The 15,562-nt window shown below is 47.9% G+C and overlaps 1 protein-coding gene across 1 annotated transcript; it reads left to right on the top strand.

Annotated features, from left to right (window-relative positions):
- Window positions 1–6,216: 6,216 nt before the first annotated feature.
- On the top strand, window positions 6,217–13,981 carry LGALSL (galectin like). Its single transcript, XM_027878436.1, has 5 exons — window positions 6,217–6,469; window positions 6,615–6,686; window positions 6,859–6,947; window positions 7,390–7,567; window positions 10,262–13,981. The coding sequence occupies exons 1-5, from the start codon at window positions 6,437–6,439 to the stop codon at window positions 10,403–10,405; spliced, it is 516 nt and encodes a 171-aa protein (XP_027734237.1). The 5' UTR covers window positions 6,217–6,436; the 3' UTR covers window positions 10,406–13,981.
- The last annotated feature ends 1,581 nt before the right edge of the window (window positions 13,982–15,562 follow it).

Here is a 15,562-nt window from a genome sequence, read left to right as displayed (position 1 = left end):
TGCACAGGCAGGGAAACCTGACTTGGTCAGCCAGCCCAGCAGTTCCCATCTCTCCCTTCTCTTCCCAGGAAGGGCCTCATTTCCCAGCCTGGGCAGACGTGCTGATTGCATGGGGTCTTCTGAAGGCACTGCTGGAGGATGAAGGGAAGTCACCAGTCTCACGCGGTACCTGCAGATGTTTGGGACTCAGTCAGATGCTGGCCCTGCTCGTGGTGCACCAAACCAGCAAACCACTTTGGACAAATCAGTGATGTCCAGCAAACCCGTGCAGGGCCTGCATTGCCCACGTATAGCCAGATGCAGTATCGCCATGAAATGTAAAGATGTGACTCCCGTGTTCCAAGTTTCATTTGCAGAAAGCACTTTAAACCCAAAAATATTAAGGCAGGTCTTTTAAATTACAGGTGAAGAATATTCCCTGTGGAGCTTCTCAATATAGTAAACAGCCTCCACCCTGTCCTCCAGACAGTGAAAAGCTAAAGGAAGCCTCTTCTAGACTGAGCAGTGTCATGGTATGTTCGGATACCACATATTTGCAGAACAAGGTACTCCATAAATTCAACTATATTTTATGCGCTCATTAGGACAGTAAGCAAAAAAACCCCAGCAAATAAAGGCTCAATCCCCTTTGTACATACAAGTCTAACACGTCATTTCACTCATTCACCACTTAATTCAGGTTTTGAACACCCATGTTCTCTAACTCCAAACAGGCAACCTGCAACTCATAACTTGTGCACTTACAAGCAATATAGAGAGGATGGTGAGAGTGCTCATCCTTCCTTCTCCATCAGGGTGCAGGGGTCCAACTGGATCACGCCAGGATGCATGGAATCCTCAGCAGTCCAGCTGCTGGTCTTGCTTTTTAGGTGAGCTGACACGTTTCTACTGCCCAGCGTGGAAGTGAATCTCTCCCACTGCCATGAGTTAAGAGGTCTGAGGAAACTGTCCAACACCCAGCGTGCAAAGAGGATGGCTGGCTGCAGGGGACAGCAAGTTGCAGGTGATGGTGGCTGTGAGAGGCCCTTTAGCCCTTCCTGGTCACCATGCCCTGCCTATGACTTATCCTTACTCTGACCACGTGGCCCTGCTCTGAGGAGATCCCCTAAACTCACTTGGGACCTGATCCTGGCCACCCTGCTCTAGGGAAGGCTGCTGGGAAGGATGCAGGGTCAAAAACTGACCCCAAATTCAACTCTCCCTCAAGATTCATCCCCAAACAATGGTTCCCCACTCCAGGATGTTCTAGGGCAGCACAGTCAGAAGAGAGGAAAGATCATTTTATTGTGGACATCACCGTAGCGGGGGCCAGGAGTCACAGCTGATGAACAGGAATCAGCACCTGCAACAACAGTCACAGAGCTCTGAGAAAACTGGGAAGGCAGGAGGAGGCAGGATTTTGTTCCCCCTGGGAGAGCAGCCCCTCAGCCAAAAGGGCCACCAGTGAACTCCCACCTGGCAGCAGCAGCCTGAGCATGGCAGAGCCAGGATCCTCTGTCCTCCCAGACTCCCTGTCCCACATAACAGGCTTCCTCACAGCACTGACAGCAAGGACATACCAATGCTCCTAGTGGCTCTCTGACCCTCTCCATCACCCTGACTGGCACCTTGGGACTCTGTCTGCAAAGTGGAGAGCCAAGCAGTGAGTTGGAGGTGGCTTAAGTCCTGATCCCCTCCTGCCAAAGCTGAACCGAAAAATCACAAGATTTTTAAATACTTGTATATAATGGTCCTTTTTATTTGCCACTAGATTTCAGTTGTTATGAAAATAGCCACATTCACAAATTGCTAGAAATGGCTTCTTTAAAACAAAACACAACCAAACAAACACATAAAAAACTAAACAAAAAACCACACACAACAACAACAACAACAACAACAAAGCAGCTTAAACAAAATAAGTGCCAGGTATTTGTGAAATGACAAATGACTCAACACTGAAACTGAAAGACAAAAGAACCAACATTGTGAGATTCATGAAAAAATCGTTGAGATAGGAAAATACCTAAGAAGGGCCAAACAAGACAGAGCAGGAAAGACCAGCCTGTGATGCACTTGGACACTGATTCCCTGTAGAAAGGATTGGAAGTGCTGAAAGATCCTGAATGTCAACAGCCTTCAACCAGCAAGTAATGCCATATCCAACATGCCTTTACGTACGCGCCCTTGGCTCCTGGGGCAAACTCCAGCAAACAACCTTCGAGACAGGTATTTCTGAGACACGCCTGCTCTGCAGCAGATGGGCAGCGATTCTGTGTGCGACCAAATGACTCAGTCACCAGGACCATCTCCTCAAACACCAGTTTACACAACCTGTTACTGGGAGCCCCAGAAGACTGACTTCTCCACTGGATTTGTGCACGGCCAGAGATCGAACCCCTAAGGGCAAAACTCTTGACCGTAACAATTCAGGGGGCAACAAGAAGCAAGGAAGCCACATGAAATAAATGTCAGGAGAAGGGTGCTGCTCCTGGCCCTGGGTTCCCTCCTCCATCCACAAGGATGTGACAGCACTAGCCTGTGAAAGCGCACAGGCGTGGTAAACACCCTCTCCACGCTGTCCACACGGATAACTGTCATCTGTCTTTCCCACGGGTGAGCGTGGGAGGGCAGGCTCAGGAACATTTCCACCAGTACACGGCATCCCGTGCTTCAGCCTTGGCACACAGTGCCAGAGGAACCTGTCCTTGGAACACTTTGAAGCCACACTGCAACAGGGCATGTACAACATCTCCTGCTCTGCTCTCCAGCCCTTGCCCCTTCCAATCCCCTATTCATTGTCACTGCTATCCTCTCCCAAGTCCTGCCTTGAACACCCACTCAGGACAAATCTATGCCTGGAAAAATAGACCTCTGCCTGAGGATTTGCAGTGGTAAAGCTACAAAGGTTAAAAAAAAAAATCACACAACCCAAATAATTGTTTATCAGCACTGCTATTTTACTGCTGTAATTATGAAAAGGAGGAATTCCTCTGAACTATTAAACACTTGGCTCCAACCACTGAATCAAACTTATTCCAAGGCATTCTTTATTGGATGACTCAGCTTTTTCCGAGTCTTACAAAAACCAGGACTTGAGAGCTTTGCCACCCAGAAACCAAAGGAAGCTTCCATGAAACCAGCAAACACCTCCCATCTTCTCAACATTGTTATTAAAAAAGCAAAACAAACCAGAGAGGTTCTACAAGTCAGCCTATAAACCCAGTCATGAGGAGAGTAGTGTCAGTGGTAATGGGGCAAGAAAGGCAGGGTAATTATACCACACCAAATTTGCAATCGTGCTGCATTCCTTGCTGGTGAAGGCCAGCTAGGAATTAGATACACCTTTTTAAATCATCAAAGGGAGTGGCTGCAAGATACAAGGTGCTGGGATTAAGATGAAGTTCTGGGTTTGCCAGTTCTCAGCAATGGCTTTGGGTGGCTGGGCTGGGCATGTCATTAAATGCTCCCAAACGGTGTTCACACCATGTCACTTCTTTTTAATCTTTCTATAATTCTCTGCATTTCAAGAGTCCCAGGCTCCCACTGGGCAAAAGGCTGTACAAACCAAGAAACTGAAGACAATACCTATCCAAAAGGGTTTTTTTCACTTGGTCAACCGGACGAGTCTGGTAAGTTGTACCTCAGCACTGTTTCAGTGGCGCACAAATATTTATCATGTTGCTCCAGCTACGACAAGGTCTGCAAGCTCAGGCCCTCAAGCATGAAAACTCAAGAGCTTCCCTGCCAAGAAGGCTGTTAAAAATACTGAATGGGAAAAATACTATTTTGTGAAGACAATTTAACAAGGACTACATGAGTGAGGGAACAGATTTGGCTCAGACCTCTCCTTTTTCAGAACAAGTGCAGGAGTTTAGGTGCAGCACTCACCCTGCAGATCTTTGCAGAGGGGCTGGGAAGCTGGGTCTCAAGGAAGCCCCTCCATGGGTGAGAGGCATGGTGCTGCTGTTCCAGAAATGGAACCCTGCTCCACAGCCTGCTGGGCAATGCAGAGGCGGGTAATCTTCTGTTGGAGAACATCTCTCTTGGAGAAACCACAGGAGTGACCATCACACAGGCAGGACAGCGGCACACAGAGGCAGAGCTTCTGCTCTGGCTGCCTTACCTTGTTGGTAGTGAACACGGGATTCTCAGTGCCCTCCTAGGCTGTTACAGGATAAGAGGAGAACGAGGCAGAGAAACAGAAAGGCACAGACCACTAGAGCCTTAGAAACTCATGAATGTCCTCTCCCACCGTAATTTCATAGTGCAGGTTGTTCCAGACAATCCACGGCCAACAAAATAAATGCTGCATTTGTGCTAGTTTTTGGAAAACATGCCAAAAAGACAAACACAAGGCAAAGCAGCCAGCCAAATAGACAAGTCTTGCTATTTAATTATTTTGAAATGAAAAAGTTCAAATTAAAACCAGCTACAAAACAAAGACATAATGATTACCTCTCTCTTCATAAGTTTGTGCTTTGGCACAAATAACTGGCTGGCCTGATTTTATGTCCAATGAATTTAATCTTATCCAACAAAGTGGCTCCCTGTACAGCACAAAAGACAAGGGGTTCTGAAAAAAGCTCTTGGGACAATGTGTAACACCATACAACTAAATTAAACAAACAAACAAACAAACAAACAATAAACCCAAACAAAAATCAAACAAACTTGGGGTGATTTCTGTTCCCTCTTAGGCCAGCAGCAAAAAAAAGCGTAATGCACTTGGCATCAGACTGTGGTGAGGTGAGCAGCACACAGGAGCTGACAAAACCATCAAGCTAACTCCAGTTCCACTTTGCAGTGAACTTGTGAATGCACTCACCTCCCCACTCGAAAGCCAGCTGTTTGTGTTGTGTGATGGGTTCATGTTACTGCACTATTGATGAATTCAGGCTCTTGGCAGTATACGAGCAAGATGCTTTTCCATGCGGTGGCGGCTGACACCCAGTGATTCGGCATGAAGAAAAGAGCCTAGTGGTTTTTCCCATGCTGACGCCTGGGCCACAGGGATGCTCGCTGCCCTCGTGCCCAGCTGTGCTGGTACACCTGAAGAAGCCATGACATGACATGAGCTGTATGCTCAAACACAAACTTCTGTGAGGCATCTCCAGCTGGGCATCCAGAGATGAAAACATCCCCAAATTAGTGGGCACTGCTGAAAAAGTTAGCCAAGTGCCTAAACACTTGCACAATCTGTACTTATGCTCAGTACCTCTTGATTTCTCAAATGGCATCACCCACTGATTGCAAGCGTTTCCCAACGGACACAGTCATATTGAAACCCTAAATATTGCAGTGACTTAGCTTCTTCCACTTCACTTTACTCAATGTAATTAATCCCCACAGAGCCTCAGAGGAAGGACAGAGGCATCCACCAACCCAGCCCCAGTGTGCAGGTGAGAGGCACGAAAAGCCAAGGGACCTGTGTGGGATCCTGCAGAGCACAGGCCAAGACCATCTGCTGTGTCACGTTTCTGAAGAGATACTCATGCCATCAAACCCCAGCCGTGAGGAAGCGGGAAGAAAGCCTTCCTCAATTCCCCCCCGCCCAAGACCCTGAACTCGTCAACACGATCATTACAGCATGTTTGGCGGCACAAGTCACCCCTGCTGTGGTCCAGGCGAGGGATTCCTGGCGTGGCACGGGCAGGGCTTGGTGGCCTCGGCCGGTGCTCCCCCGCGGACACCGCCGCGTTGCATAACTACGGACACCGCATGCCAGTGGGAGCTCCCCGGCATCCACCGGCTTATGCAATTAGCGCGCCCCGCCGGGAGGCTGCGGGGACGGCGGGTTTGGGCTCCCCTCGCCCTCCGGCGGGAGCGCTGCCCACCCACCCTCTGAGGGTCCTCGCCACGGGGCACGGAGGGGAGCGGGGTGGGGGGGTCATTTCGGAGCGGCCGAGACACCTCTGGAGAAAGGGAGTCATCCAGGACACCTCGCCTCCGCCAAGGTGTCCAAGCTCAGACATAAAGGTGCTCCCTGACACGAGGGGCGTGGGGCTCCCGTGGCCGCTCTCCGGGCATCCATCACCTGCAGGTGCCAGGTGAGGGTCCCGGACCCCGCCAGGCCGGGCCCACCGCCGTCCCCGCACCGCCGCAGCGGGCCGGGGTCCCCCCTCTGCCCGAGGGCCGGGCCCCGCCGCGGGGCTGCGGAGCGGAGGAAGCGGCAGCGGCCCCCGCCCCGCCCTGCCCGGCTCCCCCTCGGGCCAAGGGCTGGGCTCCCCGCCGGGCGAGGCAGAGCCAGCCTGCCACCTCCCCTCCTCCTCCTCCTCTTCTTCCTCCTCCTCCTCCTCGCCTTCGTACTTCTGCACCGGCTCCGCTCGGGCTCCGCCGCTGCCCCTCCGCCGCCGAGGCTGCCACAGAGCCCCCCTCCCTCCATCCCTCCCTCCCTCTCCCTCTCCCCCGCCCTCCGCCCTGTCCCCAGCGCCGCCGCCGCCGCCGCTTCCACAAGATGGCGGGGACCGTGGCCGAGCGGGACGCGCTGGTGAGTGCGGCTTCACCCCCAGCCCGGGCACCGGCACCGGCACCGGGACGGGGCCGGGGGGGCCGGGCAGGGCACCTGCGGAGCGGGGCGGGGGCGGGGGGTGCTGCGCCTGGCCCTGCCTCAGCGCTCTCCTTTCTACCTGCAGAAAATAGAGGACGGGCATTTAAACAACTCCCTGGGATCCCCGGTGCAAGCTGATGTGTACTTCCCTCGCCTGGTAAATCACCTTTATTTGGTTTCTTTCTTTTTTTTTGGGGGGTGGGGTGGTGGGCGATATTTTATTTTTTTAACCCCTTTACTCCCCCCCCATCTTCTCCTCGCCGGCCGCAAAACGGCGGCCGCTGCTGATGCCGAGCTGACCCTCGCCACCTTCCCCCTGTCCTTTCCAGATCGTCCCCTTCTGTGGGCACATCAAAGGAGGAATGCGGCCGGGAAAGAAGATCTTAGTTATGGGCATAGTGGACCTCAACCCCGAGAGGTAACACCTGGGCCCAGGTGGGGGGAGATGGGGAAGCGACCACACGCACGTACACACAGACACATACACACGGATCCCTGCTTTCTGGAAAGGATTATTTTTATCATTTTAAATATAGCATGCTGATTTCTCCTTTGACCCATAGAGGGGGCATTTCTTCAAGGGATCCCGTTTTCACTTGGGAGTAAAGGAGCGTATAGAGCATATATACATGCATATACGTACACATATATGCACAACGCCATGCGTACACACACACACACATATATGTATGCCATAATCATGTTCCTGTGACTGCTGAGCTTTCATGCCGTCATGCTGTCATGCCCCCTGTGCCGCTATACCAGTGGCTTTAATAAGCTGAGATATGAGACTGGGCGGCATTTGGGGCTTGTTTGGGTTTTTTTTTGGCTGAACGAGAGCCGTTCTGTTTGTGTTGCAGCTTTGGCATCAGTCTGACTTGCGGGGAGTCAGAAGATCCTCCTGCGGACGTAGCCATAGAACTGAAAGCTGTGTTTACAGACAGACAGTTTGTCAGAAACTCTTGTGTAGCCGGAGAATGGGGGGAAGAGCAGTCATCTATTCCTTACTTTCCATTTATACCGGACCAGCCTTTTAGGGTGAGTACCAGGATGACAGCGGCTTACACCATATCTGATAAAGTGTCATTTGATCTGAGTTGCAGCAGAACCTGACTTGGCTTTCATGAAATCACAGTGTAGCCCACACTGCTCCTGTTGAGACACCAGTTGCTGGTTTGTTTGTATCCATCAAACGTTGTGCAGGGATCCTGCTGCTTACGTGCAGCTGCAGGCAGTTCGGATGGGGCTGTGAACACCTCACCTGGCCGCTATGACAAGTCAGAGGTTGTAATACTGTGTGATGAAGTCCAACTTCCTGAGCTTAGTTTTATAGCTATGTATTAAAAAGCACCTCTATGTTATTAGTGCATTACAAGTTATTACTGGAGAATGTAAATACTCTGTGGGACTGCTGTATGTTTTGATGGTTTTTTTAATGGACATAGCGTTTGCAATTTAGTGCGACTAATAAGGATCATGTTCATCCTTTGTCTCCAGGGATGTTCCGTAGAGGTTGACCGTAGCTCTCTGTGTTAGCAGATTAAATGGCTAAGCAATAGTGGTATTCTTTCCTGAACCTTGGGATTAAACCTCGCATCAAATTTAAGTCTGTAGTCACTTGAAAATGGTGTTCTGGGAAACGCTGTGGATGGACTGGGTTGACCTAGAAGCAGATTCCCATCTGTAGTGTTTATGGTTACGTGAAGATGTCTTTGCAAATCAGGACTAACAAAGTATGTGGCTGCAGAGGGCTGCTTCACTACATTGAGAAAAAAAGGCTGCATGCCTTTTCCATGCAGCTGACCCAGAAAAACCTTCCTTCTCCTCCCTGCCCCTCTTGCAAAACCTCACTGGCCCCTCTGCTAAATGCCAGTGCTCAGACCAGCTGCCAAACTCTCTTAATCCTTCTTGCCCCCAAGATAATCTCCCCCAGCCCCAAAAGCTCACCATCTCCCCAGATGCTTGGGCTTTAAGAGGGTGTTCACGACTGGTTTTGCTGCAAATTGGTTGCGCTCTACTTGCTTCTACAAACCCTCCCATCAGAACTGGCAGCACCCTTTGGTGGTGTGGGAAATGCACTTGAAAAGGCTTGGAGGCCGGGTCCTGCTCTAGCTGAGAGGGTTCCACTGCTTGCTGCACTGGGTGGTGACTTGGGCCCTCAGACGAGCCAGACAAATTACGCAGAGCATGTTTTGTGGGTGTCCCACTAATGGCAGTTGATGTTGGAGGACAGCAGTATCACACGTTTACTGTGAGATACTGTAGAAAGGGAGTTGTTCTTTCCCCCCCCTTTTCTTTTTTTTTCTTTTCTCTTTTTTTTCCCAAATGAAATTTAGGCTCCCAATTGACTTTGTACCTTTGATGGTCTCCCTCTCAGTGAATAAATTAGACTATTAAGTGTTCTTGCCAATTACTTGTGGCCCAGTCCAATTATCATTCCGGCGTGGCCCCGGGTGATCTGGAGAAGCGGACTGTGAGCAGGGTTGAGGGTAACCATATCTTTTACATAACAAGGCCTCGGGCTGGCTGCGCCTGCCGCAGTGACACAGGAGCTACGTGGCAGCACAGGCCCTTCCCTGGTGCTTGGTGCACTACCAGGTGTCCAGGAGTTTAAGCTCTCCTGGGCTGTCAGCTGCCACTTCTCCCAGTGCGACGTGCTCCACGTCAGTTGGGCTTTGGCTCAGTCAGTTTGTCACCCCCTTCGCATTTTTATATGCTGCAATAGCAGCAAAGTCAAGTGCCTGGAAGCAGCACTTCACTCTGGACAACCTCTTGAAATGACCCAGGATTTGCATGTGGCTCCCCTGCAGATTTTCTCCTTAGCCTGTCCAGACCCAGAGGTCTCCAAAGGCCCGTACAAGAAGTGCGTGTTCTGTGCCCTCATGTCCCTGGTTCCTGCTGGGGCAGCTCTGGCAAAGCTTAACAACAGGACACACTCTCAAGCCACCCCTAACGTCAGGAATCTCCCAACCTGTCCAAGCTTGTTCAGCTCCAGGCTTTGTTGCTTTTCCAGAGCATTTCTGCAGGTCTCTCAGGAGGAGGGATGAGCTGTGTCCCTCCCTGATCCGGTTTGTGCCTCGTGCAAACTGCCCAGCTGAATTCACAGCTCCTTCACTGCAGCCCAATGATGGGGTCTAGTCCAACAGGGAGTCCTGGGCTGTCTGCAGCCACAGGAGTGAAGGCTTTTTAGTTTTGCAGGAGCTGTGTATATGTGGGAGGGAAGGACAAACCTATCTCTGTGCTCCATATTCGCTCCCTTTCAGTAAATTAACAGTAGTGTGGAAAGCATTGCAGAGGGAAATGTCACCTTATTCTGCAGAAAAAAGGGGGGGCGGGGGGGGGAAGAAAAAAAAAAAACACCAAACCAGTAGCAAGGAATGCAAGGTTTGGGTTGGAGATACAATTTCTTCCTCCTATGATTAGCAGTTTGAGTCTGTTTCTGGCATTATTCCAAGAGGCGAAACCTCCCAGTAGCCAGCGGGACTGGGTTCCGGTGTGCTTACTGCTCCGACAGCGTGAGATTGGATTAATGTCCCTGTGCAGAAAGAGCAGATCCATCACAGTGCAACTGGTGTCAAGGGGGAAAACTGGTCTCAGGCCTGGCTGTTGCGTGCCACATTAGTAGCACCATGTGTAACTGCACTAACACTACTTAAAGTGCTCTTTGTGTGCTGTGAAACAACTTTCCAGTTACACTGCGAACAACACGCTTTAACATTTTATCTTTTACAGGTTGAGATACTTTGCGAGCATCCCCGTTTTAGAATATTTGTGGATGGACATCAGCTCTTTGATTTTTACCACCGTATTGAAACACTGTCAGCAATTGACACAATAAAGATAAATGGAGATCTTCAGCTTACAAAACTGGGCTGAGCTTGTTAGGACTGCAGATTCCAAACCAGCTCAGGTGCCATCGTCCGTTTGGAGCAGTGACAGCCAGCTCTGGACACAGCTATGGTAGGAAGGCTGCCCTGTTCCTTTTCCGCATGCAGTTCTTCACTCCTGTGCCGATGAATTGGGCTGGTTTTTATCCTAATGAAGAGCACTGTTGGTTAATAGACATTGAGCCATTTTTCTTGGATCAAAAAAGCCCACCTGTGCTGGATAATCAAATTGGAATGGATTCAGAAAGACTTGCAGTCTTTGTTTCAAATCTCACAGAAATACAGTTTCTGAAATGCAGCGCTAAAACCGGTTACTGAACAGTAGTGACAACAAAAAACGAGTTTTTCTTTTGCAAGTATTGTTTCTGCACTGAAGTGGAGTAGTGTAGCACAACATAGGGCCACGTGCTGACGTCCTTACCTGGGGCCTGAGCCTGGTTCCATGGAAATCAATGGCAAACCTCCCACTCACTTTAACGGGGTACAATCAAACTGTCTAGTCCTTAGTCAAGCACAATTCCCACTGATTTCTATGGCATTTTTGCACACACCTTGGGGCCTGCTGTTCTGCTGCTGTAAATCAGCATTAGCCTCACAGCTTGCAGTGGAATTCTGCTGATTGCTCCCAGCTGCTGGTTTGGCCCAAGGGCTGTGCAAAAACTGACTGAGGGTGTGTGGACACAGCCTGTGTATTTTAGTCAGGGTATTTGCATAGAATGTAGGTCGTTATGAGTTTTTGCACAACGTATTGTTAATACAATTTTTAAAGCTTCTCTGTAGTTTATTTATTTATACTCATTGTATGTATTATTAGTAAAAAATGAACAATCTTACTGGCGGTTAAGAACGGCAAAGTGTAAACATTCTGAATGTACAAAATGTCTGAGATTCTTTGGGTAAACTTTACATATCGTTCTTGAAAAAAACATGTTTTCCTATTGAACATTTAATTATGTTTTAGTGGAGCCCTCTAGGCCCTGGGAAAATGTGGGCATGGTAGCTGGTGGGGGGGGAACTCTGCGTATTCACTAGGATCTGTTTTTCAGGGCTTACTAACTTTGCTGCACAGGATAGGTTTGAGTTGAAGTCAATCTGTTTTAAAAACTTAAAAACCAAATTTGTAGGTTTAACTGTGCTTTTATAACCCAAGAAGAAGTTAAATTTGGCAATCTCTTAGTTCAGAAAGAGAACCAGGCTCTTTCCAAGGGAGATGGGAGATTCTTTACACTTGTTTGAGAACATATTCGGCCTTTGATATGACAATTAAAACTTGTCTAGACAGCCAAGTTATTAATGCTTGAAAATCAGCTACTGCACATGAATAATAACTTTTCAAGTAGCTTTTAAAATAGTAGGTATAGCTGTATAAACACAGTCATTGCGCTACACTATAAATGAACACAGCCACTTTCTTGACTTCTTTAGGACTAAATACACTTTTTTCCTTGGCTGCTCACAATGGACTGTAGTGGGTCTTTCTGAGTAGTTATAATCATGATATAAACATACATTTAGGCAATTTTGAAAACACATAATATAGGGACTAAAACACAGACTATAAAAACCATCCTTTGTAGCACAGTATTAAAAAAAAAAAAAAAAAAGAGAAGAATCTCACAAACAGAACTGTGTTAAACCTGCAATAAAACTGTGGTTTAAAGCCACCAGAACTGGAATATCCAAAGTTAAATGTAGAATGCCAATGCAAAGCCTCATTTTGTGCTAATTTGGCCTGCAGTTAAGAAGCCTTAGACTGCAAGCTGAAATTCCGACTGTGGCTCTAGTCCAAAGCCTGTTGAGGTCAATCAGAGTCCTCTGAACATAGAAGTCTGATTCTTATTTCATGCAAGCAAGTGCAAATCTCTTTGTAAAGCTGGGGGTTGTTGCTGCTGCAACAGGTGAATTAAGAATCAGGCCACCTATAAAATACAAGTTAAAAATTCAATTTTTAGCCTTAACATTTGACACTCCCGACTTTTCTTCCTGCTTCCAAATTAAGAGAGAACTCGTTTTCCAGGTGACTTTTTTATCTGGTGTGTGGCTTTTAAGCTTTACATCAGATTCTATTTGTACTCCAGATTGAATTGAAATGTTCCTGTCTTGCTGTTTTTACTCTTTTACATGATACATGATGACTGTGTCATTTTCCATTGTATAAAGAATGCTGACAGTGTTTCGGTACAAAATATATTCTTAAAAATTATGATAATAAAAATCTGAGGGAAAGGTGCTTCTACATGAGGTGTTTTGGATTCTTCTCCAGCTTGGAAATGATCTGTGGTTCCAAAGCTGAGGCAGGCAGAAGATATTTGGAGAGAAATTTAGCACCCCCTGTGCCCAGTGCTTTCTCTCAGCTGGATATCTAAAGCCAGGTTTGCTGATGCAGGGCAAGTGCCTGAAGCCAGAAGTAGGAGGCAGGAGAGAGTAAGTAGCACCTCGACCCTACAGTAGCTCTAACCCAAAGGGAATCTCCCTGACAGCACACCGGTAGAGGTTTCCCCTTCCATGCCTTTGCTGTATTCCCAGGAAAAGCAATTTGGCTGCCTTGAATTTTCACAGCCCTCACACTCCTGCACGGTCTCGGCACAGCACAGTGCCTGCACCAGGGATGCTGAGATGGACTCGGTGCACCACCTGTCAGTGGCATCTCTGGTTGGAGCAAGGGCCTGCTGATCCTGCCTTGCTCTTCTTCCCACCTGCTGTGCTGGGCGTTCCCATTTGTTCCTGCTCCAGAAATTTTCTGTCTGGGGAAAATGCGCTTTTTTTTAACCCTGTTTCTGGTTTTGCCTCTGCAACCACAGCACCCACCACCTGATCCTGCCCCGCTGTGGTTTCTGAGCCAGGCTTCAAGGCAAGAAGGGCTGTGAACCCTCTACTGACGCGTTGCGGTTTGGCTTAGAGCTCAGGGCAGAAAGTCACAGTTAAGGCTTCCACATCCATCTATCTATTTATCTATCTGTCACCTGCTTGGAAGCCTTTTTATTTTTCTTTTGCTCTTGGGCACTACCAGGCCATGGCAGGTGAAAGAAGGATTATGTCTATGTCACCAAGGGCTGTTTCCACAGGTGCTTGGCTTACACTGCCTAATCACGTTAAGAAGCAATTGCAGAACACTTGCATGTGCAGTGTAAGTCAGAGAAAACTGAGGCCTTAACTGTTTCTGCTTAGTTGGACCTGTCAAGTGTTTAAGGTAGGAGACTGTGCTGCAAAATTCATATCTGAATTTTTAGGTCTCCACAACTTAGGGATTATTCAGATCTTCATTTTGAATATAAACCCTAATAGACCTGAAGTAAAGACTGTTTCCAAATTGGGCTAGGTGTTTCAGTAGAGACGAGCAGTCTGTGAGCTTCTTGGAAGCTGCAAATCTTCAGGACTTAAGGAGTGTGTAAAGCAACTTTTGAAACCTTATGCTAAAATTTATTAGCTGAATATTTCTGCGGTTTCCTCTGAGTGAGGAAGTTGATTCTGAAATTAAAAAAGTCTTGAATGGGTAAAATCCATGTGCAGTGGAATCACTAAACTTAGCATAGCTTTATTTTTTCCAAAGAGGAAAAACTAAAAACTTTAAAAAAAAAAATAAAATCAAAACAACCAAACCAAAAGAACCACAACCAAATTATTTAATTTTGTTTGGGATTGGCTGTGATAAAGCTGATTTGATTTTAAAAAAACCCCAAAACTAGGTTATTGCCTACTCAGAGCCTTGAAATATTTCAGTGTCATGTGAGGTAGTCTTGTGTCTAAACACATTTCACATAAACGCTTTTTCACAGGCAAGTTGTTAAAAATGTTACAAAATACCTTCTTTTTGTGTCACAATTAAGAAATGTTTGCCCCACCTTGAAAGAACATTTTGTACTAAATATTCATATGTTGTCTATGAGAACTTGCACTAACATATTATATTCTCCCTCCCCTCCTTAACTAGTTTGAGCAGAAATAGGCGTAAATATTGCTAAACCGGTTGAATGTGACATCTGCTTGGGGCCTTGCACCTTTCTCAAGGGCTGCTTTGAGTAAACAGCCTGGAAACCAAAGGGAGAGCCTGATTCACCATTCTGCTGTGCCAGCTTTCCACCCTTGTCACTCTCCTGCTGCGAGGCTGAGCCTGAAGCCCAGAGATTTTCATGTAGGGAGCAGCACTGAGATTTTTATCTTTGGATATCCAACTATTCACTGTGGAGGAAACAAGACCAGAGTAGCCACAGCGCTCTTCAGCTTGGTGGTGAGGTTGGGGTAGCATGACGTGCTTTAGCCCTAACAGAGCAGGAGTTCAGAGGGCATTGGTGGGCATTTCAGAGCCAGACAAGAGCTCAGGCTGTGGAGATGCAGGACAGCTTCCCAGGGATGGGCTTTTGCCACATTTTTATTTGCCACCTTCTGCAACCCCCTTCCAGGACATATGGCAAAAATCCAGTGTTGCTTACGAGCTTGGAAGGCATGAATGGGTTCATGTTCTTACTCGTCTGATGTAAGAGAGGCTCCCAAATAAATAATAGGAAAATTTAGGAGTAGCCATGCCACTAGGTGTTTTTTCTCCCACAGACATTCAAGCAGCATTTATGTGATGTGGGGCTCATTTCGCCTGCTGTCCACAAGAAGTATTCCCTGCAGAAAACTCCAGCACTGTTTTCTGCACTAAGGCTGGTTACAGAGACCTTTCCAGGCCGAAAACTGCAGAACCACAACTCTGCTGAGCCAGTTAACAACCTCCCAGCACCCCTGGAATTAATATGACAGTATAAGGCACAAGAGTCAGGCTGAAGGCAGCCCCAGATACTCACTGTGATAAGCACAGAAGTTCAGAGGAAAAGCTTACACCAGTCTAGGAACAGTAAGTGACCTGGGGAGGGTTTTTTCTAATCATAGGTATTGTTCTGCTTTTATCATGTGGATCAGAAAGTGTACAGGTGAAAGTCACTTTGCAATGAATGGTGTGCGGGGTTAGAACCAAAGCCAACCCAAATAGGGAGAAAAAATGAGCTGCAGACGCCCTATCTGGCTTTGATACACCCTCCCAGCTCCTCCCAGCAATCACTGCTGTTAAGAACACAGACAATTACTAGAACAAGGAGATTCAGCAGCATGTGCAAGATCTAAATAATAAACTCCTACTCTGCCACAGGTCCTCCCTAGCTCCTGT

The sequence above is a fragment of the Empidonax traillii genome, unplaced genomic scaffold (assembly GCF_003031625.1).
Source record: "Empidonax traillii isolate 1590-97213 ecotype Southwest subspecies unplaced genomic scaffold, ASM303162v1 scaffold41:size1892772, whole genome shotgun sequence".
Lineage (NCBI taxonomy): Eukaryota > Metazoa > Chordata > Aves > Passeriformes > Tyrannidae > Empidonax > Empidonax traillii.
This window is presented reverse-complemented; position numbering and strand designations above follow the sequence as displayed.

Coding starts and splice junctions, on each gene's coding strand:
- LGALSL (XM_027878436.1), top strand. CDS start 6,437: ATGGCGGGGACCGTGGCCGAGCGGGACGCGCTG. Junction 6,687..6,858: donor ATGTGTACTTCCCTCGCCTG/GTAAATCACCTT, acceptor TGTCCTTTCCAG/ATCGTCCCCTTCTGTGGGCA. Junction 7,568..10,261: donor TACCGGACCAGCCTTTTAGG/GTGAGTACCAGG, acceptor TATCTTTTACAG/GTTGAGATACTTTGCGAGCA.